The sequence below is a fragment of the Mirounga leonina genome, unplaced genomic scaffold (genome assembly GCF_011800145.1).
Source record: "Mirounga leonina isolate KUSES-001 unplaced genomic scaffold, KU_Mleo_1.0 Mir_201, whole genome shotgun sequence".
Taxonomy (NCBI): Eukaryota; Metazoa; Chordata; class Mammalia; order Carnivora; family Phocidae; genus Mirounga; species Mirounga leonina.
The window spans coordinates 3232247-3259127 of record NW_023270504.1 but is presented as its reverse complement, the minus strand read 5'-3'; the positions used below and the strand labels follow the sequence as shown (position 1 = coordinate 3259127).

At 39.1% G+C, this 26881-nt stretch overlaps 1 protein-coding gene across 3 annotated transcripts in view; it reads left to right on the top strand.

Annotated features, from left to right (window-relative positions):
- Nucleotides 1-26881, top strand: part of FGD4 (FYVE, RhoGEF and PH domain containing 4) — a 135440-nt gene that overhangs the window by 37052 nt on the left and 71507 nt on the right. Inside the window, exon 1 of one of the 3 annotated variants that reach the window (XM_035027931.1) lies at nt 3313-3679. The exons of the other annotated variants lie outside the window; for them this stretch is intronic. Within the exon in view, the coding sequence (XP_034883822.1) occupies nt 3592-3679 (88 nt within the window). The 5' untranslated portion in view covers nt 3313-3591. Of the gene's footprint in view, nt 1-3312; nt 3680-26881 lie in introns of those variants that run through there. 3 annotated transcript variants of the gene reach the window in all.

The following is a 26881-nucleotide window of genomic DNA, read 5'->3' as shown; positions in this document are numbered from 1 at the left end:
GCCTGCCTTAATACCCATCACCCATTTAGCCCATTCCCCTCAGCTCCCCTCCAGCAACCCTCAATTTGTTCTCTGTCATTAAGAGTCCATTTTATGGTTTGCCTCCCTTTTTTTTTTAATCCCCCTTCCCTATGATCATCTGTTTTATTTCTTAAATTCCACTTATGAGTGAAATCCTATGGTACTTGTCTTTCTCTGACTTATTTCGCTTAGCATAATACATTCTAGCTCCATCCACATTGTTGCAAATGGCAAGATTTCATTCTTTTTGATGGCTGAATAATATTCCACCTATATATGTATATATGTGTATACACACACACACAGCCCACATCTTTTAGGGGGGGGGGATAGAGGGAGACAAAGAGAATCTTAAGCCGGCTCCATGCCCAGGGTGGAGCCCGAGGTGGAGCTGGATCTCACAACCCTGAGATCATGACCTGAGCTGAAACCAAGAGTCAGACACTTAACCGACTGAGCCACCCAGGGGCCCCATACCACATCTTCTTTATCCATTTATCAGTTGATGGACAGTTGGGCTCTTTCCATAATTTGGCTATTGTTGATAACTCTGCTATAAGCATCGGGGTGCATGTGCCCCTTTGAATCAGTATTTTTGTATCCTTTGGGTAAATACCTAGTTGTGCAATTGCTGGGTCATAAGGTAGTTCTATTTTTATGAGTTGGCTTCTTTATAATGCACAAATGAGTGTCCTTAGTTGATTCCTTCTTATTGCTCAGTGTTATGCCATTGCATGGATTTATCAGTTTGCTTATCCATTCACTAATTGAAGGATGAATGGATGTTACCAGCTTTTGGTGACTATGAATAAAGCCCCTGTAAACATTCCTATACAGATTTTTGTGTGAATGTAAGTATTCATTTCACTTGGTTAAGTACCTAGGAGTGTGATTGCTGGGGCATATGGAAGTGCATGTTTAACTTTGTAAGAAACTTCCCTGGCTACTATTGGGTAGCTTAGAATTTAGTACAAGTTTGTGGTAGATGCTGAATATAATCACAGATTACCACTTGTGGACAATGAGAGTTGATAATAGTTATACTTTATTTTAATTATCACTTACAAGCTGCAAATCATGTTTTGGTTTTCTGCCTTTCATCTATAAAAATTCAAAAGTGATTCCATTATATCTTAATTTATTGTACAAAAGTGAATTTAATTTTTTAAAGGTTGTCATTTTACTAGTGTTATTGGCCAAAATTTTTAACCTCTTAAACCTCGTTTTGGGGCACCTGGGTGGCTTAGTTGTTAAGCATCTGCCTTCGGCTCAGGTCATGATCCCAGGATCCTGGGATAGAGCCCCGCATTGGGCTCCCTGCTCCACGGGAAGCCTGCTTCTCTCTCTCCCACTTCCTCTGCTTGTGTTCCCTCTCTTGCTGTGTCTTTCTCTGTCAAATAAATAAATAAAATCTTTAAAAAAAACCAAAAACCCTTGTTTTCTCTTCTACAAAATGGGAATTACTATTTCCTACCTTACCTGTATTATTCCTTTTACAGAAGATTCTGTAAAATAGTGATAAATTATTAATACCTTACAGTGAGGATTTAATGAAATGCTGCATGGAAAGTGCCTAGCAGTACCTGGCACAAAGTAAATGTTAACTATAAAAAAAAGAAAAGCTATTTATTTGTTTGAAAACCAAACCTGAATTTATAATTTACACGTTGCTATCAAAGCTCAGAAAGCACAGAAGTTGGGGCATTTTTATGACAGGGAAATGTTCTGTTTTTTACATTACTGAAATTTGCCAAGCTTAAGTGGTCTTGGAATCAAATATAGACAGTTTTCCTGCCACAGTGAAATTTAAACACATGGGTGGAGTTTGCAAAGGAAATAAAAGACAATTCAGATTTCTTCTTTCTTTGACTTCTTTTCTCCATGTTTCTAATTATCTTTTTTTTAAGATTTTTTTTTTATTCATTTGACAGAGAGAGCATGAGCTGGGGAGAGGGGGAGAGGGAGAGGGAGAAGCAGGCTCCCCGCTGAGCCAGGAGCCTGATGTGGGGCTCCGTCCCAGGACCCCGGGATCATGACCTGAGCCGAAGGCAGATGCTTAACCATCTGAGCCACCCAGGCACCCCTCTAATTATCTATTCTTTTTAGATGAATTGTAAAACCTACTCATGCCTAATATATAAATAGATTTTTTTTTATGAAGAATTAAGTTGATAACCCCCACTTCCTGGTGAGCAAATGGAAGTTACTGTGAGTCTCATTTGAATGAGTACATAGCCCTTCATACCTCATCCTGAACATTGCCCTCCTGCCCTGACACTGAGCAATGCCTAAGCAGGTGCAAGGGAACCAGAGCTTTAGGCCATCAGTGTGTGAGTCAAGACTCCAGACAGGCAAGTCTCTGTCCCAGTGGTTCTTCCAGTGTGGTCCCTGACGTGCAGTCCCAGACCGGCAGTGTCCGTGTCACTTGGGAGCGTGTTAGAAAGGTAGATCCTTGGGCGCCTGGGTGGTTCAGTTGGTTAAGCGACTGCCTTCGGCTCAGGTCATGATCCTGGAGTCCCTGGATCGAGTCCCGCATCGGGCTCCCTGCTCGGCAGGGAGTCTGCTTCTCCCTCTGACCCTCCCCCCTCTCATGTGCTCTCTCTCGTTCTCTCTCTCTCAAATAAATAAATAAATAAATAAATAATCTTTAAAAAAAAAAAAGAAAGGTAGATCCTGGAGCTCCACCACAGACTGGTTGAATTCAACTCTGGAGATAGGATTAGGCAACATATGTCTTAAAATGCCATCCAGGTGATTTGATGCAACTGGAGTGTGACAGTGATTGCGTGTGGACACCCTGAGGAGGGGATTGGAGAGATTATTTCCAACCATGAGAGTGATGTCTGTGTAGCCTGTTACTTCATCGTGATTTTATAAATATTTTTATTGACATTTTCTAATATTTCAGGGGATCAGGAATTTTTAAAGTACTTATTGAATGATACAAACTTATAAAGATATATAAAAATGAGTAATAAATATTATACCAGCCAACAAGCGTTCTGAAATAACCTATAAAACTTGGTTTCCTTAGGAAATCTGTGAGTAGTATTTATTCGCCAAGCTCAATAAGCTGTGCTAAAATGGAAGGTGGAAGCGGCAGAATAACATTTGTGATCCTTCAAAATGACATTTTAACATCTTAAGCCTGTGAATCCTGGATCTGTAACCTCTTCAGTCCAAGGCATGGACCCAGTTAAAGTGGAAACAAACTGTTTTCATGTTGGCTTTTTTAGAGCATTACTAATAGTTAAGGAATTAGTCAGTTTATAAACCATCCTATTCCCAAACGTATTTCTAGTTCACTTGAAGCTTCTATGTGTCTCCGTTGTTTATTTTACCATAATAAATCGAAGTCTCTCCATCTTCAGATACTTGGCCTCATGAAAAGCACTGCAGCAGCCCTTCCTCTGGGGAGGTGTGGCATATTATGCATGAGGTTGTCTTTGGGCAGTTAAGGTCTGAGAATGCCCTGAAGTAAACAGTTCCTTAGTGCAGGCTCCTGGCTGATCCTGTGTGTGATCTGCAGTCTTCCAGAGGCTTTAAAGCCGGGAGTGAGATTTTTATCTCATGATCATTAAAAGAGTAAAGTCAAATATTTTATCAAGCCCAAGTAGACTAATTATCAGTATATGTGAAGTCATGACCACTGATCAAGGTAAGTGGTTTCATTTTCTAGTGTATCTTTCTTATGTTTCTTTATAGTGTGTGTGGTCAGTTGATGATACAGCATGCCGAGGGACATGCAAGTGGCAGAGTGTGGTTTTGTTTTAATGTTAAGAATAAGGTTCACGTTATTTTTCAACTTTAACATTAAAATATGTACTAGATTCAAGGTTTTTGGCTCTTTCAAGAGGCGTCTTCTGGGTTACCAAAGTACAAATTTGTTTAAGTTCTGTTTCTCTGACTCATTCTTACTAACATTAGAACAGTTTGAAAATTCAGTCAGTAAGGAGAGGAATGCAGAGAAAGAAAGCAAGAATTTTCTTTTTTTCTTTTCCTTCCGTTTCTGCTGTGAACAAAGCTCACAAATGTTTACCGCTAATCCTTTTCTAGTGCTACTGCATGGAGCAGCGTTCTGTTCAAACAACCCCCCACCATCCCAGTCTGCTTGTTTTAGTAAAGTTCAAGGGACTGAGTGTTCTGGGTTTTACATATTAGATAACATAGTAGAGCTAGGCATGGATTTGGTTGTTTTTTTTTTAATTGTTAGTGGTATTGAGCCACTGTTGTTTTCTTCCAGTGTTCTAGAGAGCATATAAATGGGAAATTGACTTCCAAAGAGGAATGAAATTCTACTGTGTGGTAGAAATATAATCATGTGACAGGAAATTTCTGCTAAAAATATTTTTTAAGACTGAAATGGGTTCATTTTGTGTAGCTATTTTCCCATTGTTTCTGCATGGATATAAACCCTCCTGAAGAATGCATCCATTGCTAAACAAGATGAGCTTTACCTTACAACAGGAGGCCTTCATAGTTACCAAGATTCTCTTCCTTCTGACATCACTCCTTCCTTCTTGTGGCCTAAGTGGGGTTTGCACTGAGTGTGGAAGCCCAAAGGTGGGGTTGGTCATGGTACTGCAGCAAGAACCTGAGGCTCCTTTCTGGAGCTGCACAGCCTTGGCTGGCTCTGCTCCCAGGTTCCAGGAGTTGCTAGAGATTAAGGAGCCCAGTCCATGCCTGCCCTGCTTCCTCTGTCGTCTAGGTGGAATCCTTGATTCTTTTGTGGGGCTTCCAACTCTTCTTGCATAAATAATTTCAGAGTTCATGTCCTCTCTCCATGGTTTACCATCATATTCTAAATATGAAAGTATTTTTTAAAGTGACAGGTATTTTCTTTCTCCATTACTGAAGTTCTCTCTTTGCGTGAAATAGCTTCTGTCTCTTCTCATTCCATCTTCAAACAGTTAGGGATGATTGGGAATCAATAGGGAACTGATCTTCCCTCCTGGAAGGCAGTTCTTTTTTTTTTTTTTTATAGATATATTTTTTAAAGATTTTATTTATTTATTTGACAGAGAGAGACACAGTGAGAGAGGGAACACAAGCAGGGGGAGTGGGAGAGGGAGAAGCAGGCCTCCTGCAGAGCAGGGAGCCCGATGTGGGACTCGATCCCAGGACCCTGGGATCATGACCTGAGCCGAAGGCAGTCGCTTAACCAACTGAGCCACCCAGGCGCCCCTGGAAGGCAGTTCTTAAATGGAGAGAGAACTACTAGAATTTTCTGCTCTGATGCACATCTCCCTATAGTGAGTGACCACTGTTGAAATGTGGGCTTCAGAAGTTCCTTTTACGGTTTTTAAACTGAAAGGACAGTAATGGAGCGCTTCCTGCCCACACCAATGGTTTATTTTGTTGCTATTACATTGTCTAAGAAAACATTTTATGCATGCATATTTAGTGTACATGTTATTTTGTAAAAGTTTTATCTTTTAATGACTGGAAGAAATTTTCCTTTTTAAAACCTATACTTACAGGCAAACTCACATGGAAACTGAAAAGTGAAAAATAGTGTGATGAACGACTCAGTAGCAAGTATTATTTAATCTTTGCAGGGATGATAATATGGTCTTCATTTCATAGTCATCCAAAATATATGTAACTTACATTGTGATCCAAGAGTAGGATTTATACTTGCCCAGTTCTCCTTAGACACTAGAACACCGTTCATCCAAAAAATAAAAAGGCCTTTTCCTTGGTGCCTATAGACCTTATCCCTACTCCCTTTCTGATCTGCCCTCTGATAATCTTTACTCTCTGTGTTCTTTGTTGTTTATAAAATAGGGAGCCAATTTTTACTGGCCGGAAATATATTTTTAAAGGTCTTCACTTTGTAATTCTCTGCGTTGTCCCCTACCACAGTACCTCTAAGCCCTGTTTAGATCAGATTCTTCTAAGATTATTCGCCCTCTGCTAATTGACCAAGGGTCTGTAGTTGGTCCTATGTTGAAGCAGCAGAAGGAAAATGCCTATGAGGAGGAAAATAGTGTTCGCCTTGGAGGTTGGTCATTTTACGTGTGGTTATTGAAACCTGGCCTAGGGAAAACCCCCTCATTCTCCTCTTAGAGAATGAATATAGACAAGATTTTCTTTTTTTAAAGAAAGATTTTATTTGAGAGAGAGAGAGACAGGGGCATGCACCTGCACGCTCATGTGCATGAGTGGGGGGGGCAGAGGGAGAGGGAGAAGCGGACTCCCTGCTGAGCACGGAGCCCCACATGGAGCTAAATCCCAGGACCCTGAGATCACAACCTGAGCCGAAATCAGATGCTTAACCGACTGAGCCACCAAGGCACCCCCAAGATTTATTTTTAACTAAAAAAAAAAAAAATCCCACTAAGTCATTGTGGCTTGCTCCATGTCATTGTGTAGCAACTCTTATTTCTTAGGCTCTGGCTAAAGACCTTAGTCTTCGTTCAGTCTTTTTCCTCTTATATCCAGTCTGTCAACAAATCTTGCTTTAAGAGACCTCAAACTGACCATGTTTTAATGTCTCCCCTGCTGCCTCACTGGTTCAAGCCACACTCAAGTTTTCCTTGGATTATTCCAATAACTTCCTATCTGCGTTTGACCTCCTGCAGTCTGTTCTGCACCCAGCAGCCTGAGTGCTCCTTTAAAAATGGAAAACAGGGAAGCCTGGGTGGCTCAGTTGGTTAAGCATCTGCCTTCAGCTCAGGTCACGATCTCAGGGTTCTGGGATTGAGTCCCACATTGGGCTCCCTGCTTGGCGGGGAGGAATCTGCTTCTCCCTCTACCTGATCTGCCTGCCACTCCCCCTGCTTGTGCTCTCTCTCTCTCTCTCTGACAAATAAATAAATAAAATCTTTTTTAAAGAAATGGAGGGGCGCCTGAGTGGCTCAGTCAGTTAAGCATCTGCCTTCGGCTCAGGTCATGATCCTGGGGTCCTAAGATCAAGCCCCGCATCGGTCTCCCTGCTTGGTGGGGAGACTACTTCTCCCTGTGCCTCTCCCCTTGGCTTGTGCTCTCTCTCTCTCTCTCTCTTTCTCTCTCAAATAAATAAAAGAAAAAAAAATGGAAAACAGATCATGGTCTCTCCTCTGCTTTATGGCCCTTCAGTGGATTCCCAGCTCTGTCAGAGGAATAGCCTCTGTCCTCTCAGGGATAGACCAGGTCCTGCCTGTCCTGACTCTAACCTCTACTGTTAACTCTGACCTCGATGCCAGATGTACTCCCTGCTCATTCTTATCTATCCTTTCTCCCCCCACCCCCATGTTGTCTCTTATTTCTTCCTGAACATATCTACTGTGCTACTACAGAAGCACTTTTGTAGTTTTATCCTTTGCTTGAATGTTAATCCCCCAAATATTTGTGTGTCTCACTCTCTTCGGGTCCACTCAACTGTCACCTGATTGGGGAAGCTTTTCTTGAACTGCCCCATCCAACAGCCCTCTGTCTCCTTTACTCATCTTTGTTTTCCTCATAGCTCTTTTTGCCATCTAGCATTTATATAAATGTATTTTTTTATTGTGTTGTTCACTGTTCTATCTCTAGGGCCTAGAACAGTAACATATATACTGGGTGCTTTGTTAATATTTGTTATATGAATGAGTACATTTCTAATACTTGTGACCTTTTCTGTTAGGAAATTTAAAGCTAAATGAGCAGGAATATAGAGAAGTTAATAAATTATACATATTTGTAGTGTTCTCCATTTCTTCCCCTCAATTCACTTTCATAGAGTAAATATTCTGCTTATTAGTTTCTGGTCTTCCCTGTTAAGCAGAATCTGAGTCATGAGTGTCTTTCCGTTGGAAGTCTGGAGGTCAAGTTGATCACGTTAAAAAGAACGAAGAAAAAGGGAGAATGACACTGAAGTCATAGATGGGCTCAATGAGTGGTTTTGGATTATGAATTACAGGGCTCTGTTGGAGAGAGAAAATAGATGGGAGAAGTTTTGGGGTGTAAGACCAAGAAATTTGGGGAACCACTTGCATGGAGAAAATTATGGCAAGATGACAATAAAATGTTTAAGATGTTTTATTACATTTTTTTTTTTTTTAAAGATTTTATTTGACAGAGAGAGGGAACACAAGCAGGGGGAGTGGGAGAGTGAGAAGTAGGCTTCCTGCAGAGTAGGGAGCCTGATGTGGGGCTCGATCCCAGGACCCTGGGATCATGACCTGAGCTGAAGGCAGACGCTTAACGACTGAGCCACCCAGGTGCCCCAATGTTTTATTACATATTAAAGATGTGTTTTCCCCACTTTCTTTTTCTTGTTTTTTCCCTCCTGCATTTAAGGCATTTAACTTTGAAATTCTCCCAAAGGAGGAAAATAGGAAAAGAATGAAGTTAATATAAAATGTAACAGTGTAGGGGCACCTGGGTGGCTCAGTCATTAAGCGTCTGCCTTTGGCTCAGGTCATGATCCCGGGGTTCTGGGATCGAGCCCCGCATCGGGCTCCCTGCTCCATGGGAAGCCTGTTTCTCCCTCCCCCACTCCCCCTGCTTGTGTTCCCTCTCTCGCTGTGTCTCTCTCTGTCAAATAAATAAAGAAAATCTTTAAAATAATGTAACAATCTAGAAATGTTTCCTCTTAATAAGTTCTTGTAAAGCTTGATTTAAAGGAAGTAGAAAACCAATTCATGGATTAAAGTGTGAGAATTATTTATGTGTTTATACTTCATCCAGTTTCTTTCCAAATTCATCTGGATAATTGGAAATTGACCTGCATTTTAAAATTTATAACCAGCAGTTAAATTCTATGAACTGTCATTTGCAATATGCTAATATATTTATTTGAGTAATAATAATGCTACATTGTTGGGTCACATGACTTCTTAGAAAAATGAAATCTATTTTGAGTATAATAGAAGTATATAAAGCTTGAAAAGGATTATTTTTGTGACTTTGTAAATGTAAGCCCCCTAATGACTATTGAACTGGTGAAGTTACCAATTTATATAGAATATCACCAGTTTTTCTCTTTTCACATTGCCTAATAAAATTTTTTTCTTGATTTACTTCTATCAGAGTTGCTAATTTAGAGTGGAAAATAGCAAAATAGTGAATGAAAATATTGAGCAAAGAAGATATTTTTGGTACTTCTTTAGTCTAAAAGTCATTAACTTATTTAGATACAGGAGAATGGTAAGGAGACATGCTTAGAGATAGGGAACATAACTGTACAGTAGTCCCCCTTTATCCACGGTTTCGCAAGCAGATGATCCTTCTTCTGATGTGTCTTCAGAAGGTCAGTAGTAGCCTAACAGTATGTCACAATACCTGTGTCATTCACCTCACATCAGCTCATTGTGCAGGCATTTTATCATCTCACACATCATCATAAGAAGAAGGGTGAATATGGAACAGTAAGGTATTTTGAGAGAGCTCACTCACTCACATAACTTGGTGTAGTATAATTGTTCTATCTTATTGCTAATCTCTAATTGTGCCTAATGTATCAAACCTTATAGGTATGTATGTATAGGAAAGAGAGTAAATATAGAATTCAGTACCATTTGCAGTTTCAGGCATCCACCTAAGGTCTTAACATATCCCCTGTGGATAAAGGGGGGGGCAGGGAACTACTGTATTCACTAGACCCAATTCTCTTTTTAAAGATTTCATCTTATTTATTTGACAGAGAGAGGGAGAGGGAGAAGATGCGGGACTCGATCCCAGGACCCCGAGATCATGACCTGAGCCAAAGGCAGACACTTAACCAACTGAGCCACCCAGGCACCCCTCACTAGACCCAATTCTAAAAACCTTTTAATATTCCTGCCTTCAAGGAAGTTTAAGTATGCCTCCACATAGACACAGATAACAGCAGTGACTATACCTGACAAATGTAATAGTATAGATACAAAATATGTTTTTGGAGAACAGAAAAGGAGGAACAGTTGACTGTTTGATTCAAGGAAATTTCCTCAAAAAAGTGACATTGGAACTAGACTAATATGTCTGACAAGAGACTGTTAAGGTAAGGGAACCAACATAGTCAAAAACATACAGAGACATAAGAAAAGAATATGTTCCAGGAATGGAGAAGATAGGAGTGTGGCTAGAGCTTTGGGTTGTGTGTGGCTGTGAGTAGATAGACATGAAACCTTTACAGGTAGACTGATGGCTAATGCTGAGATCTCTGATGGTGAAGAGTCTTTTATGCAAATTAGAGTTTTTTTCCTATGGGTCTTGCAGTCCCGTTAAAGGATTTTAAGCAAGGGGAGGAATAAGATTGGTTATATCATGGAATGAATAAAATAAACTTTTTCTTTGTAGGAACAATCCTCTTAGACATAACTAACCATGACATATATAATGCAGTTTTAAAATTCAGAATTAGAAAAGTGGTTATATTTGGTGAATTGGCTTATTTTTCTTCCTTCCTCTGTCAGCCAGAAAAAAAAAAAAAGGAAATAATAGAAAAGCTAGATGGAATATTTGCTTTTTAAATTTTGCATGACTGAAACAATCCCCTACACTGTTAGAAGCTAAACACACAGTGCTATTGTGCTCCTGCTCTAGAACCCAGCCAGGGAAAAATATGAGGCCGCAGGGCCTGCTGGTCTGATTACACAGCAGGGAAAGCAAGTATCTAACTTGTTAAGCTGTTAAATATTAAATTTTTAGTAAAATGGGATTTTTATTAATGTTTGTCTTGAAAGGGTATCGAAATAAAAAAGTGGGTTGGGATAGATTAGAGACTGTCTCCAAACCTCTTTGTAGAAAGTCACCTACCTACCTTGTCAGATTAAAAATTGCCACTCTTCAAATAGAAGTACTGAGGTCCACATACTACCTACCTGTGACCCATACCTAAGCAGTGACACTAGAGAAGTAAAACTTTCTCTAATTTATAAAGGTAAGTAACTTTCTCATAGTCACAAAGTAAATAGTCATGTCAAAACTTTGGCCTTTTACTAATTTACCTTCTTTTCTCTTAGGAAAAAAATGCACTTCACAGATAAACATTAGCCTTGTTTCCCACAGCAGGTCTGGCTGGTCCTGGACTATAGTGATTGTATTGGTGTGTTTAAATAAGTAGCTTTCATGGTGAAGGACTTGCTGGCCCCGAGGAGCTTTTCCTATTTGGTAGAGGTCTTTTTTTTTTTTTTTTTCTTAAGATTTTATTTATTTGAGAGAGAGAGAGCACAAGCAGGGAGAGGGAAAGGAGAGAGAGAGAAGCAGACTCCCCATGGAGCAGGGAGCCCAGCAATGACGGGGCTCGATCCCAGGACCCCAGGATCATGACCTGAGCTGAAGGCAGACGCTTAACCAACTGAGCCACCCAGGCGCCCTGGTAGAGTTCATTTTTATCCATGATTGCTATGAAGCTAAATTTAGGTTTGAAAAGTGAATGAACAGTGTCAATAACTGCAAAACAAAGTGTAAGAAGACAGTGGGCTGAGAAGTAGAAGTCAGCCAATAATTTTAAGGAGGCAATGTGAAGTAGGCAGAAGCTTGCAGACACTAGTTAATAAAAATAGAGTATTAGGCTGGAATGTTTTAGCTGCCGGGAATCAGGTTTAGAGAAATCAAGTTCAGAAAAGTAGGTACAGAATTAATGAAAATAAGCAAAGTCAGGAAAGATTTGGTTATGAAAAGGATGTTGTATGTGTGTGTGAAGAGAAACAGTAGTCAGTGTTTGGTTGCTTATGATTAAGATAATTAACAATTCTGTTTGGTCTTAGCAACATCCTTGTCAAACCGTAATCAACACTGGCCAGTTTGATTTTCTTCTTCTCTCTGGATCTGCAGATAAATTTATTGTGAATAAATGGAAAATAGTTTGGCAGTGGGTAGAAGGAAGAGGAGAAGCCAAGATTCTGGTTAATTTATAAACCAGACATCTTGAATAAATGAGTTGACTATAGCTCTTAGAAAAAAACAACTTTCTTTTGCCCTTCAAGTTCTTTTCTTACATCTGTTTTTATTTCTTTCAGACTTTGTGAAGTCCATAAAATTTAATTTTACTGTTTTAGAAGTCTCCTTTCATAGCAGAGCTTTCCATACTCAGCCAGAAATAAGCTCCCTCTTTTGAATTCTCAAGGCTTCTAGCTGATACCTTTTCAAATACACAGAGGATTTCTAGATTTTTGGGTTTTTGTGGTAGTGAATTTTTTTTTAAAGATTTACTTATTTATTTTAGAGAGAGCATGTGCATTCGCACAGGGTGGGGAGGGGCAAAGGGAGAGGGAGAGAGAGTCTCAAGCAGACTCCACGCTGAGCGCAGAGCCCGTCACGGGGCTCCATCCCATGGCCCCGAGATCACAACCCAAGCTGAAACCAAGAGTCAGATGCTCAACTGACTATGCCACCCAGGCACCCCTCAGTAGTAGATTCTAAAATCACATAATCTTACTTTACTACCACATAGCAAAGAGGGCGTCATTCTTGAGATTAAATTTTGGGTGTGGCTTAAATAGCCAATTGATGCTGTGAGCCTAAATCTTTTCTATTAAAATTTCACTAAATCTTCATGGTATCTCCACTTTATAATTTTGGTGGAACTTTAGCCTAACAGCTAAAAATTTTAAAAATTCATTTCATACAGCTTCCACTGCAAATACTAATTTGATCTATGCCTTGTTACGACACCAGAAATCGTGGTTCTCAACCTTGACTGCACCTTGCAATCACTTTAAAACACATATACCGTGGGGCACCTGGGTGGCTGAGTTGATTGAGCATCTGCCTTTGGCTCAGGTCATGATCCCAGGGCCCTGGGATCAAACCCCGAGTCAGGTTCCCTGATCAACGGGGAGTCTTCTTCTCCTTCTGCCCCTCCCCTCCACTTGTGCTCGCACTCTCTCTCTCTCTCTCTCTCAAATAAATAAATAAAATCTTTAAACAAAACAAAACAAAACAAAACACAGATACCTGGGTCCCACGCCCTAGAGACTGTGATCTCCTTGACTTGGGGTTCAGCACAGGTATTGCAATTTTCATTTTTAAAGCTCCCCAGGTGATTCATGGTTGAGCACTGTTGACCAAAAGCGTGACCTTTTGGCTTAGTGGTTCACATGCAGTAGATAGCTGGGGAAGATAATTTTTACTAAAAATATTAGGAAGGCAACTGAATTAATAGCATAATAGGCATGTGGGATTTAGATCAATAAGAAAGTGAAGATCATACGGTGTAACACTGTTAGTTTACCCCAGAGTCATCTGTAAGCCCAGATGTGCTAGATAAACTGTGTTAGATCAACTGTGCCGTGATGCCATTAATGAGTTTCCTGAAACCTAGAAGTTTTTACTTGAAGAAGTCACATTGCTAGCTGGGGACAGAACCAAGAGTGGTTCTGGAAGATTATAGTGATAACATAACATAGTGCTATAGTAATAGTAGTGTTATTATATAGCACTTAGACCACTAATCTGTGGGGTTTTTTGACTTGATTATTTAGGTCAAGGTCTGCAAACCTTTTCTGCAAAGGGCCAGATCATACATATTTTAGGCTTTGCAGAACACAGGGTTTCTGTCACAGCTGCTCACTTCTGCCAATTTAGTGAGAAAGCATCATACACAATATGTAATAGAATGAGTGTGGCTGTATTTCAGTAAAACTTCATTGACAAAAATAAGTGGTGGACCAGATTTGCTCTGTGAACTGTGGACTGCAGACTTTGAGTTCAGGTGTATTTTAATTTTCCCACTAAGGAACTTGTGGGCTGTAGCTTGTAGCCCCCTGATTCAGGGACATTTTAAACTTCCTACTTGAGAGCAGGGTGAGGATCTTAGTGATCCTAAACACTGATCACTCCACTGGTACTTACTGATCCTTTTTCGGTGCCCTCTCTGCAAAGTGCTAATAAGTACATACTTATTGAATTAATGTATACGTGCAACTTTTAACCTTTTTTCTATTATCTTCAACCAACCCGTGTAACCAGTCTTCCAGTAGGGAAAAAAGATGGCACATGTGCCAGCTGTGGAGAGGAAATGCACTTCAGTTCTTTGAAGTCTGTGGCAGGCTATAATTGCTAGGTTTGGTAGAATTCTCGAAGTGAATAGAGATCTGATTTGCTCTGAGGACATTTATTATCCTAATGTCTTAGAGCAGATTCTAAGACTTTCTTTCTAAAAAATTAATTCTTTTCTTTTTTAAAAATTTAAATTCACGTTAGTTAACGTTAAAATTTTAAAATTTTAATTAACATTTTATTAATAACGTTAATAAACGTTAAATTTAAAAATTTAAATTCATGTTAGTTAACGCTAATTTTAACATAAAAAAAATTCACTACCACAAAAACCCCAAAATTAACGTTAACGTTAATTAATATCTAACGTTAGTTAGTGTATTATTAGTTTCAGGATAGAATTTAGTGATTCATCACTTGCATATAACACCCAGTGCTCGTTACATCAAGTGCCCTCCTTATTGCCCATCACCCAGTTAGCCCATCCACCCACCCACCTCCCATCCAGCAACCCTCAGTTCCCTATAGTTAAAAGAGTTCCTTATGGTTGGCCTCCCTCTCTATTTTTATCTTATTTTTCCTTCCCTTGCCCCATGTTCATCAGTTTTGTATCTTAAATTCCACATATGAGTGAAATCATGGTATTTGTCTTTCTCTGACTTATTTCGCTTAGCATAATGCTCTTAAAAAAGTATTTCTGAAACTTGGTTTTGTAATAACTAGGGTGTAGTTAGTGATTAAAGAGTATGTTTAGTTTCTCAAAATAATATTTCAATTCATTTGGATTTAAGATCACTCTCATGTTTGTATGTGGTGAGTGGAGTCTTTGGCAGAACAGAGCAAATATGGAAATAGCACTCCAGATCATGAGTCCATTTGCAGTGCAAAGCACACATGGGCCTGACCCTAGCTGTGGTGGAAAGAGCACTGCCCTTGGAATCGAAAGCCCTGGTGTGACTCTTGGCTTTACCACTATTTACCAACCTTACTAGAACATGGAGATCTCTGTCCTACATGCTTCTGTCGATGCTGAAGGTGAAATGTGGTGCAATATATGTGAAAGTGCCTCATGAGGTCTTTCCTGGCCTCTCTTTGCAGAGTCTGGGTCAAGTGTAGCAGGAACCACAGTGCAGCCCCGCGCTGACTAAGACTGGACTGTCATGGAGGGAACCTGAGGGATATGCCCACTGGTCTTCAAAGAAAATGTGTAAGAGTATATAACAGAGAGGCCTTCTTGGCCTCAGTAGAGCAAGAAGATGAGAAATCTCAAAGATTGAAGGGCAAGTGAGAAGGAGGTCAAAGCGGGGAAGAGGCAGAGCAGTCTAGAACTCTGTCTTGATCTGTTTAGTTACCCCAAATCAAAATTCACATTCTTAACCTCTGTGTCTTAAGTGGGAGTTTTTGAAGCTCCTGGCTACACAGTGTTGGTTGAAATGGAGGCACAGGATCAAGGCAAATAGCTGGAATATAACAGATGTAATCACTTGATGATCTTCTGAGTGAAAGCCAAAGAATTATGAGCTTGGAGTCCTTATCCAGATGGTACTTACAAACGCTATGTAGATGTGACCTCTAACATCAGCCTAGTCACTTACCACCACCTCCATTTACCACCTTCATAATGGACACCACAAAGCCTGCCTGCCTTTATTTCATTGGATTCTTGAAAGGAGCAAATGAAATGAATATAAAGTGCCTCACATTCTGCATACTTGACTCAGAATAAACAATGTTATATTTTATTACTACTATGGTTAACAGTAGCAAATCTGTTGTATACTGTGTAAGTTTTAAAGCATTACAAAATCCCAAGTTATGATTGTTAATATTTTTGTGACATTCAGGAAAACAATGTATGTTACTGAAGGATAGGTCTCTCAGCATCAGTGTATATCTGTCTGAAGCTATGCATTGTACGCATTTATCCAAATGCCTCTTGGTGTCTAGAGAACAAATCAGTTGAGAAAAGGCCATTTTGAAAACTAGTTTTCCAGGGAGCATAAGCCCATTCTAATTCCTTGTTGGTATATGGGTTATAAGTCTTCAGGAAGAAGTCAAGCTTCCTACCAAACCCATTGTTTTGCCTGATCTTGGTATTTAAACCCCAGGGAGGTCACAGAGCAAAGGAGTATTTGGATCTGTTTGTGACTCAGCAGAATTAAAGGCAAGTGATGTGCTTTTACATTCAGGGGTCTTAGGATACTTTTATCAATGAAATAAAACTATCCACAGTATTCTACATATTGCTATCCTCTGCGTGGTTAATTATTGTGATACCTTACATCCTATTTTATAACCACTTTGAAGGGGGGAAAAAGTCCCTTTGGAGATTTTTCTGTGTTTGCTAAGTTTCAAGTCTGCTAGGCTGTGGGATTTTGCCGGTGAGAGGAGGAGAGTGGTGGAGAGAAAGTGGCCTCACAGAATTACAGAATTGTGATCTCACCTGGGCTCTAAAACTCCAGTTTTAGACTGCAGGACTCAAACATCCAGGCCCTGCCCCTAGTGCTGTTTTTGCTGTCAGCATATTGTGTCATGGGATCGTGCAGCTTCAAAGCTGGGGGCAGCAGCATCACCTCCAAGAGCTGAGGGCAGGCTAGAGTTTTGGCTCAGTTTGAGTCAAGGTCATGAGGGCAGCCAAAATGATGGCGAAGTCAGGAACAGATGCCAGTAATGGAGATGGGGAAGTGTAGGGGAATGGCCAAGGCTGTAGCTGTAAGAAGGCAGGAGGGATCCTAGGGCAACTTTTCCCAAAATGTGTCCCAAGACACATTAGCCCCCATGGGATGTTGACTTGTTATGATAGCACGTTTTCCTGGAGATATACTGGGTTCAAAGTCAAACAGGTTTTTCTACTTTAGGGCTTTTTGTAGCCTCTAATATGCCCACTGGTATCATGGGAATACAAGGTAAAGCTGTAGAATTTGGCAGGTCACTAGTATTTCACACAGAATCATTGTTGTTCGTGGTGGGGGTAGTGGGGGATGGAGTGGATGGGGGGCGGTGCTAGGGGGATGGGGATGAGAGATCCTGTTGTCAGAGTAGAGCTTCCCAGTACACACTTTGGGAGAGGCTACACACTAGGGCATATGGCAGGTGCTATGAAGGTTGCTGTGGTTTTTCGCCTGGGCTCTTGAGTGGACTGAAGGAACCGGCAAATACCCAAAAATGTTCTCCAGGCTCTCAAGAACTGCTCTTTTTTCTTCCCTCTAGCCTCATCACTTGACTGGTATTTACTACTGCTATTAATAAGATGAAGGAAAGTAGTCTTTCTTATGTAAAAAAGGTTAAGTGATTTAACCCGTGATTACTGAGACCAAAAACAACAAAAAATGAGTCAGAGCTTCTGTACAGTTGGCCCTGCCTCAGGCAAACAGGCCTGCCCTCCTCCCTTAAAAGGCAACGAAATGCTATTTTTTAAAAGGTATCAAAGGGAATACATTTGAAAAATTTAACAATGAGTTTGAAAAATGAGGCAGATGGAGTGTTTGGGAATGGCTGAACTTAATGAATATCAGGGCATACTGTTCATTTGGGCACTCCCACGGGCTTCTGAAACTTAACACAACTGTATCCTTGCATTCTTACTTAAAATGAAAGGCACTGTTTCCTTGTCACATTAGCCAGGAACCTGAGCAAGCATCCTCTTTTACTGCTCTCTGTTCTTCCCTTCTTCAGCCAGTCCCCTACCTCTGCTGCCCTCAGGATGTCTTAGCGCTCCTCTCTCCTCTTCAGCCTCTGCCATGGCGTGGTGCTGGTGCTTAGCCCACGCTCAGACCAGTGCAGTTAGCAGGGGGATGAGGGAAGTGGGGGAAGGTGAGCATTCCGGATACCCATGGAATTGTACATCTCTTTTCTCTTTTAAATCATGAGTTACATGAGGGTAAGGATTATGGTTTATTTGCCTTCCTGTCCCCAGTAGTTAGCAGAGTCCCGGGGCACTTTTTTTTTTTTTTTAAAGATTATTTATTTATTTATTTAACAGAGAGAGACATAGTGAGAGCAGGAACACAAGCAGGGGGAGTGGGAGAGGGAGAAGTAGGCTTCCCGCCAAGCAGGGAGCCCGATGCGGGGCTTGATCCCAGGACCTTGGGATCACGACCTGAGCCGAAGGCAGATGCTTAACGACTGAGCCACCCAGGCGCCCCCTGGGGCACTTTTAATTAGGGAGTTATCAGTACATTTAAATAGAGACGGAAAGAAAAAACAAAGAATGAAATGAAGTAGAAACTTGATAGGTTCTGTTAATCTCTTTGCAATTGATCATTAGATATTTTCATTGCTGACAGAACAGTTTGTATTTTGGAGGCATAAAGACCTGTTGAAATTAGATACTGAATTTCTTTAAGTGGTCATAAGTACTTCAATGTGCTTTTCAGAAAATTGTCAGATTCATTGTCAAATTTTCAGATTCATTGTCAAAATAGCAATTATGATTAATGTCAAATGGAGGAAAATTGAAGGTTTATGAAGTCCAGGACACATATTTACAATCATGGTAAAGGGTGAAGGATAATGATTAAATCGTCTGGGATTAAAATTATCTGCAGTAAATTCTCCACAGCACATGTCACAAATCATTTTATTATTACTAATACTGTTATCTTTATTGAATAAAGATTCATCTTTGTAACAGGCCATGTACTCTTAAACTAATTATCGTATTAATTTGCAAAAGAGTCATTATTTGGCCTGAACTGATCCAAAATGGTTTATTGGGCATCCCTGGAAGAAGCAGAGGGGTGGGACACTGAAGCACGTGACTGGTGCTGAGAAAGTGAGCCAGTATGAGCAAGTGCTGGATAAATCAAAAGTTAGGCAGTGGTCAGGGCAAATACAGGCAAGGCAGGCAGAGAAGGAGGCAAGCGAGGAGGGCCTGAGGAAGCTGGACGGAGGAGAGAGACAAAGGATCTGGTTCCCTGATCCACTACCCTGACATCCTATATAGCACTGACTATTCAAGGGGAGGGAGAAATTTTCCTCTGTCCAAGGTTTTTCTAGCTGGACTAAGAATTAAATTTACATGAGACAGATTAACAGGAGAAGAAGCCACACTTTTATATGTGTGTACGGAGGCCCAGTAATAAAATTGAGACCTAAAGGAATGACCAAGGCAGGCACTTTTTATACTTTTCAGGCAAAGAGAATAGTGAGGAATTGACAGGACAAAGCAAACTTTAGAATTCCATACTAATTGAAGTTCCCAAACAGAAGTTGGGCTAAGGTGGTAGGTTAGTAAGGGTTGTTATGCAGCCTCTCACCTCTAAATTCCCTATCTCCATGATAAATATATCTCTGCCTCCTGGTACATGGAGAGGTACCTTCCACACAGAAGATACATTTTCTGCTTTCAGGAAGACAGAGGAGGATCTGAGTGTCCTTGCACAAGTTGTCTCTTAAGTAATTTTTATTTGAAATAATCAGTATGCCAAAGTTCTGGCATAGCTAATGCAGGGTGTTTAGATGAATATAGGGCCCAGTTTAATCCACCTGGTTACGCTTTGCAGTAAGAAGAAGGAACTAAAGGGGCACCTGGGTGGCTTAGTCAGTTGAGCATCTGCCGTCAGCTCAGGTCATGGTTCCAGGGTCCTGGGATCGAGTCCCACATTGGGCTCCCTGCTTAGTGGGGAGTCTGCTTCTCCCTCTCCCTCTGCTCATGCTCTCTCTCAATCTCTCTCTCAGATAAAGGAATAAAATATTTTTTAAAAAGAAGGAACTAATAAATGGGTGTTACTGTAAATTGAAAACAATTAATCAGGTAAAGCACAGCAGGCTGTGGGCCTCTTCTAACTCTGGATGGTGTCAACTAGAACCACCCTTTGCAAGTAGAAACACATGTAATTGTGGTTTTTGTTTACTCCCACCTTCCGCTCTAGTCAACACTGCAGACAGAATAATCTTTGTGCTTTAAATAGCCAGAGCTTTCTGTAATCTTGACCATCATCCTTAGTTGAATATAATCAAAAAGTGAACCTCCATCGGTGCCTGGTTTTAGGGGTGGAAGAACTACCCCTAGCTCCCTTCCTGATGCAGGGGGCTGCTGGAGGAAGTTCAGTGTCTAAGATCATACCATGTCCCAGCACCAATACAGAAGTCATCGTGTAATGGGTACTTTCAACATGTCTATGCAGGGATTCATGGGACCTAACAAATGGTCACACTGAAAGGGGGAAACAGATTCAGATTCCTAGCGCCAACATTTAAATTGTAGTGATAAAATGTAGTTAGCAACATAACAGGCACTATGGCCATGGGCCTCAGCTGTGATCTCCTACTCAAAACCGGAATTTTGACAAGCTTAGTGTGGTTTGTTTCAGTTCATCTAACAGAATTCTAACTTTTTCTTAAATATTTTATTTATTTATTTATTAGAGAATGAGCGAGAGAGAAACAGCATGAGAGGGGAGAGGGTCAGAGGGAGAAGCAGGCTTCCCGCTGAGCCGGGAGCCCGATGTGGGACTCGATCCCAGGACTCCGGGATCATGACCTGAGCCGAAGGCAGTCGCTTAACCAACTGAGCCACCCAGGCGCCCCAGAATTCTAACTTTTAAGGGAGCAGACAATAGTACTCTTTAGAAATGTTATCTTTTTCATTCCTTATGTATAGCAAAAAAAAAAAAATTCAATAAATAATTATGGAGCATATTTCAGGAACATAAAATAAATATTTCTATTTTGAAAACATTTTTGTGTCTTTAGAGGTTGTACATTTCTTTGATCTCATTGCCTTCATGCAATGTTGCATTTGATTAAGAAAAATACAGTAGTCAACGGTTGCCTTTTTACACTTTTTATTTGTGCTCATCCAGCTATGGGGCCTTGAAAAATATTGACTACCTACAGTTACCTACCTTCAGGGCTTATTTTGAATTCATACTGCTTTTGAACTTCAAAGACCTCAAGCAATCTGCTTTCTCTGACAGTATAAAATTCTATAATTTTAGGTAGCATCATCTCATGAGGTCTGAAACATTGGCAGCCTATATTGCCTGTTAGTGACTCTAGTAAATGTAAATAAAATTACAGATTATGATGGATGGAGACATTTGAGTCAGTTGCTGGGATTTTTAGCTGTTGCTGTTTTTATCAAGACATCTGGATAGTTACACAATTCCAGATGTTTAGAAATCAGGGTTGTGAGAAGGATTACTTGGGTAAGAGGTTTTTCCTAGATACTTAGAATTTGTGTAGAAATGACCTTGAATGTTTTAGAATTTAGATACGAATGGAAATGTTTGAAATTTTATTTAGAACTGGGCTCTCAAATAGCTATATATTTACTTATTGTTGAAATTTAGAAAACATCTCTCATGAAATAGAAACTAAAAAGGTAGGCAAATGAAGAGAAACTTGCCTAAGGTCTCTAGCGTTCATTTGTTCAAAAGTATTTACTGAGCATCTACTGTGCGGCAGGTGATGTTCCTGGGATACATCAGAACAAAGGGCCCTGCCTTCTCAGAGCTGACATTCTAACCAGGGGACACAGACAATAAATAAATAAATGTGGTATCGATTTAATTTTATTGAAGTATAATTGATACACAGCCTATGAGTTTCAGGTGTACAACATAACTCAATATTTGTATACAATGCAAAATGATCACCACAGTAAGTCTAGTTACCATCCCTCACCAACATTACAATTATTTTTCTTGTGATAAGAACTTTTAAGATTTTACTTTCTTACCTTTTAAGTTTGCAATACATTATTGCCTGTAGTCAGCATGCTGTACATTACAATCCCAGGACTTATTTTAGAGCTGGACTTATTGTACGTCTTGAATCTCTTCACCCTTTTAGTCCACCACTGTACCCCTTTCGCCTCTGGCAACCACCAGTCTGTTGTCTATCTATGAGTTTTGTTTGTTCAGTTGTTTTGTTTATTAGATTCCACAGATAAGTGAAATCATACAGTATTTGTCTTTGACTTACTTCACTTAGCGTAATACCTTCAACGTCCATCCGTGTTCTCACAAATGACAAGATTTCATTTTTTTAAATGACAATTAGTATTCCATTGTATAGATGTACACATTTTCTTTATCCATTTATCCAATGATGAGCACTCTGGTTGTTTCCATGTCTTGGCTATTATAAATAATCCTGCAGTGAAATAAGTGTATGTGTATCTTTTCAAATTAGCACATTCATTTTCTTTGGGTGCTAGAATTGCTGGATCATATGTAGTTCTATTTTTAATTTTTTAGTAACCTCCATACTGGTGCTGCACAAATTTATATTTCCATCCTTAGTGCACAAGGGTTCATTTTTCTCCACATCCTTGCCAGCACTTGTTGTTTCTTGTCCTTTTGATACTAGCCGGTATGACAGGTGTGACATGATATCTCATTGTGGTTTTGATTTGTATTCCCTGATGATTAGTGATGTTGAGCATCTTTTCATGTGTCCCCATTTTTAAATTGCATTGGTTTTTTTTGTTGTTGAGTTATAGGAGTTTTTTGTGTATTTTGATGATAACCCCAATTGGATATATGACTTGCAAAAATCTTCTCCCATTCAGTAGTTTGCTTTTTAAATTTTTATTGATGGTTTTCTTCACTGTGCAGAAGCCTTTAGTTTGATGTAGTCCTATTCGTTAATTTTTACTTTTGTTGCCATTGCCTTTGGTGTTAGATCCTCCCCCCCCCCAAAAAAAAACCAACCCAAAAAAACAAAAACAAGACCAATGTTAAGGAGCTTACCACTTAGGTTTTCTTTTAGGAGTTTTATGGTTTCAGGTCTTTAATCCATTCTGAGTTAATTTTAGTATATGGTGTAAGAAAGTGGTCAAGTTTCATTCTCTTGCATGTGGCTATCCAGTTTTCCCAACATCATTTATTGGAGAGACTGTCCTTTTCTCCTTGTATATTCTTGGTTCCTTTGTCGTAAATAAATTGACAGTATACACAGGAGTTTATTTCTGGGCTCTCCATTCTGTTCCATTGATCTGTGTGTCTTATTTTTATGCCAGTACCATGCTGTTATGATTCCTATAGCTTTGTAATATAGTTTGAAATCAGGGGAATGGGATGCTTCCTTCCATCTTTGTTCTTCTTTTTAAGATGGCTTTAACTCTTCAGGATCTCTTTTGGTTCCATACAGATTTTAGGATTGATTGTTCTTATTCTGTGAGAAGTACCATTGGAAATTTTGATAGGAATTGCATTGAATCTGTAGATTATTTTGGGTAGATGGACATTTTAACTATTAATTTTTTTAATCCATGAACATAGAATAACTTTCCATTTATTGGCATCTTTTTCTATTTCTTTTATCAGTGCCTTATAGTTTTCAGTGAACAAGTCTTTGACCTCCTTGGTTAAGTTTATTACTGTTTTATTCTTTCTGATGCAGTTGTAAATGGCACTGTTTTCTTAATCTCTCTTTCTGATAGTTTGGTATTACTGTTTAAAAATGTAACAGATTTTTGTGTATTAACTTGTTTATTCTAACAGTGTTTTGGAAGCCTTCAGGGTTTTGTATATATAAAATCATGTTGTTTCCAGTGACAGTTTTACTTCTTCCTTTCCAATTTGGATATCTCATTTCTTTATCCTGCCTAATTGCTCTGGCAGTTTTACTTCTTCCTTTCCAATTTGGATATCTCATTTCTTTATCCTGCCTAACTGCTCTGACTTCCAATACCATGCTGAATAAAACTGGCAAGAGTGGGCATCTTTGTCTTGTACCTGATCTTAAAAGCTTTTAGCTTTTCTGCATTGAGTATGAGACAGCTGTGGATTTGTCATATACAGCCTTTATTATATTGAGACACATTCCATCTATACCCACTTTGTTGACAGCTTTTATCAGAAATAGATGTTGAATTTTGTCAAATGATTTTTCTTCATCTATTAAGATTATCATAGTGACTTTAACTTTCATTTTGTTAATGTGCTATATCACATTGATTGGTTTGCAAATGTTGAACCATCCTTGCATCCCTGGATAAATCCCACTTGATCATAGTGTATGATCCTTTTAATGTATTGTTGAATTCAGTTTGCTAATATTTTTGGGGGGATTTTTGCATGTATGTTCATCAGGGATATGGACCGGTAATTTTGTATGTGTGTGTTGTCATTGCCTGGTTTTGGTGTCAGGGTTATGCTGGCCTCATAATGAGTTTGGGAACGTTTCCTCTTGTTTTGTTTTGTTTTGTTTTTTTGAAGAGTGTGAGAGGAATAGGTAGTAAGTCTTATTTGAATGTTTGATAGATTCACCACTGACACTGTCTTGTCCCGAACTTTTGTTTGTTGGGAGTTTTTTTTTTTTTATTACTGATTCAGTCTCCCTACTCGTGATTGACCTATTCAGAATTTCCATTTCTTCATCATTCAGTCTTAGAAGATTGTATATTTTTTTGGAATTTATTCATTTCTTCTAGGTTGTACCATTTTGGGTGTATAATTGTTCATAGTAGTCTCTTATGTACTTCTTTGGTATCAGTTATAACTTCTCTTTCATTTCTGGTTTCATTTATTTGAGCCCTCTCTTTCTTAGTCTAGCTAAAGATTTGTCAATTTTGTTTCTTAGATACAGCTCTTAGGTTCATTGTTTTTATTTATTTTAGTTTCTATTTCATTTCTTTTCACTCTGATCTTTATTACTCCCTTCCTTCTAACTTCGGAATTTATTTGTTTTTCTTTTTCTGGTGCCTTTAGGTTCAAAGTTAGATTGTTTTTTGAGATATTTCCTGTTTCTTGAGGTAGGCCTGTATCACTATAACCTCTCTTAGAACTGCATATGCTGTATCCCATTGATTTGGGTATGTTATATTTCCATTTACATTTGTCTCATGGTATTTTTTTTATTCCTTCTTTGATTTCTTTGTTGACCCATTGGTTGCTTATTATGTTGCTTAATCTCCACATATTTGTGATTTTTTCCAGTTTTCCTCTTTTAATTGATTTCTTGTTTCATGCTATTATAGTTGGAAAAGATGTTTGATCTGATTTCAGTGTTCTTAAATTTATTGAGACTTGTTTTGTGGTTTAACATGTGATCTATCCTGGAGAATGTTTCATGTGCACTTGAAAAGAATGTGTATTCTGGTTTTGGATGGAATATTCTGTATGTATCTGCTAAGACCATCTGGTCTAATGTGCTGTATAAGGCTGATGTTTCCTTATTGATTTTCTGTCTGAATGATCTATTCATTGAGCTAAGTGGGGTGTTAAAGTCCCCTACTGCTATTGTTTTGCTGTCGATTTCTCCCTTTATGTCTGCTAATATTTGTTTTATATATTTAGGTGCTCCTGTGTTGAGTGCAGGGATATTTACAGGTATTATATCCTCTTGCTGGATTGAACCCTTTATTGTTATGTAATATCCATCTTTGTCTTTTTTACAGTCCTTATTTTAAAGTCTGTTTTGTCTGCTCTAAGTATAGTTACCCAGGTTTCTTTTGGTTTACACTTACATGGAATGTCTTTTTCCATTCCTTCACTTTCAGTCTGTGTGTCCTTACATCTGAAGTGAATCTCTTGTAGGCACCATATAGATGGGTCTTGTGTTTTCAATCCATTCAGCCATGGAACTTAGTCCATTTACATTGAACCTAATTATTGATAGGTATGCACTTATAGCCATTTTGTTAATTGTTTTCTGGCAGCGTTGTATTTCCTCCATTTCTTCTTTTCTTACTTTCTTTCCTTTTGGTTTTATGACTTTATAGTATTATGCTTAGATTCCTTTTTCATTATCTTTTGCGTATCTACTATAGGTTTTGGCTTTGTGGTTACCATGACGCTCACATATAACAGCCTATATATATATATATATATAATAGTCTATTTTAAGTCAGTAGGAAATTAGGTTTGTGAATGCATTCTAAAACTTCACATTTTTACTCCCACCCTCCATGGTTATATTTTTTAATGTCCCATTTTACATCTTTTTATTTTGTGTATCCCTTAACTAATTCTTTTTTTTAAGATTTATTTATTTACTTCAGAAAGAGAGAGAGCACAAGTGGGAGGGGTAGGGAGAGGGAGAAAGAATCTCAAGCAAACTCCACGAGTGCAGAGCTGGGTGTGGGGCTCAGTCTCACAACCCTGAGATCATGACCTGCCCCAAAACCAAGAGTCAGATCCTCAGTCTGACTGTGCCACCCAGGCACCCCTCCCTTAACTAATTATTATAGTTACTGTTATTTTTTACTACTTTTGCCTTCTAAATTTTTGTACTAGCATTATAAGTGATTAATCCATTACCATTACCATATATTGCCCTGTACCAGTGAGGCTTATACTGTTGTTTTCTTACTACTTAGTGTACTTTCTTTTCAACTTAAAGAAGTCCCTTTAACATTTTCCATAGGGCCAGTTTAGTGGTGGTGAACTCTGTTAGCTTTTGTTTGTCTGAAAAGCTCTTTCTCTCTCCTTCAAACCTGAGTGATAACCTTGCTGGATAGTGTTTTCCTGTTTGGAAGGTTTTTCCCTTCAGCACTTTGAATATACCATGCCATTCCCTTCTGGCCTGTAAAATATCTGCTGAGAAATCTGCTAATAGTTTTAATGGGTGTTCCCTTATGCATAACAAGTTATTTTTTCTCTTACTGTTTTTAAGATTCTTTAACTTTTGACATTTTAATTATAATGTGTCTTGGTGTGGGTCTCTTTGGGCTCATTTTTGGGGACTTCTTTGTGCTTTCTAGATCTAGACGTCTGTTTTCTTCCCCAGATTAGGGAAGTTTTCAGCCATTATTTCTTCAAGTGAGTTTTCTGACCCTTTCTCTTTCCTCTGGAATTTCTATGATGAGAATGTTAATCTGTTGTCCCATAAGTTTCTTAATCTATCTTCACTTTTTAAAGTTCTTTTCTTTTTGCTGCTCTGTTGGGGTGAGTTTCACTGCTCTTCCAGATCACTGACATTTTATTTTGTTTCATCTACTTTGCTGTTGAACCTCTCTACTGTATTTTTCAGTTTAGTTATTGTACTCTGCAGCTCTGTAACTTCTGTTTGCTACTTA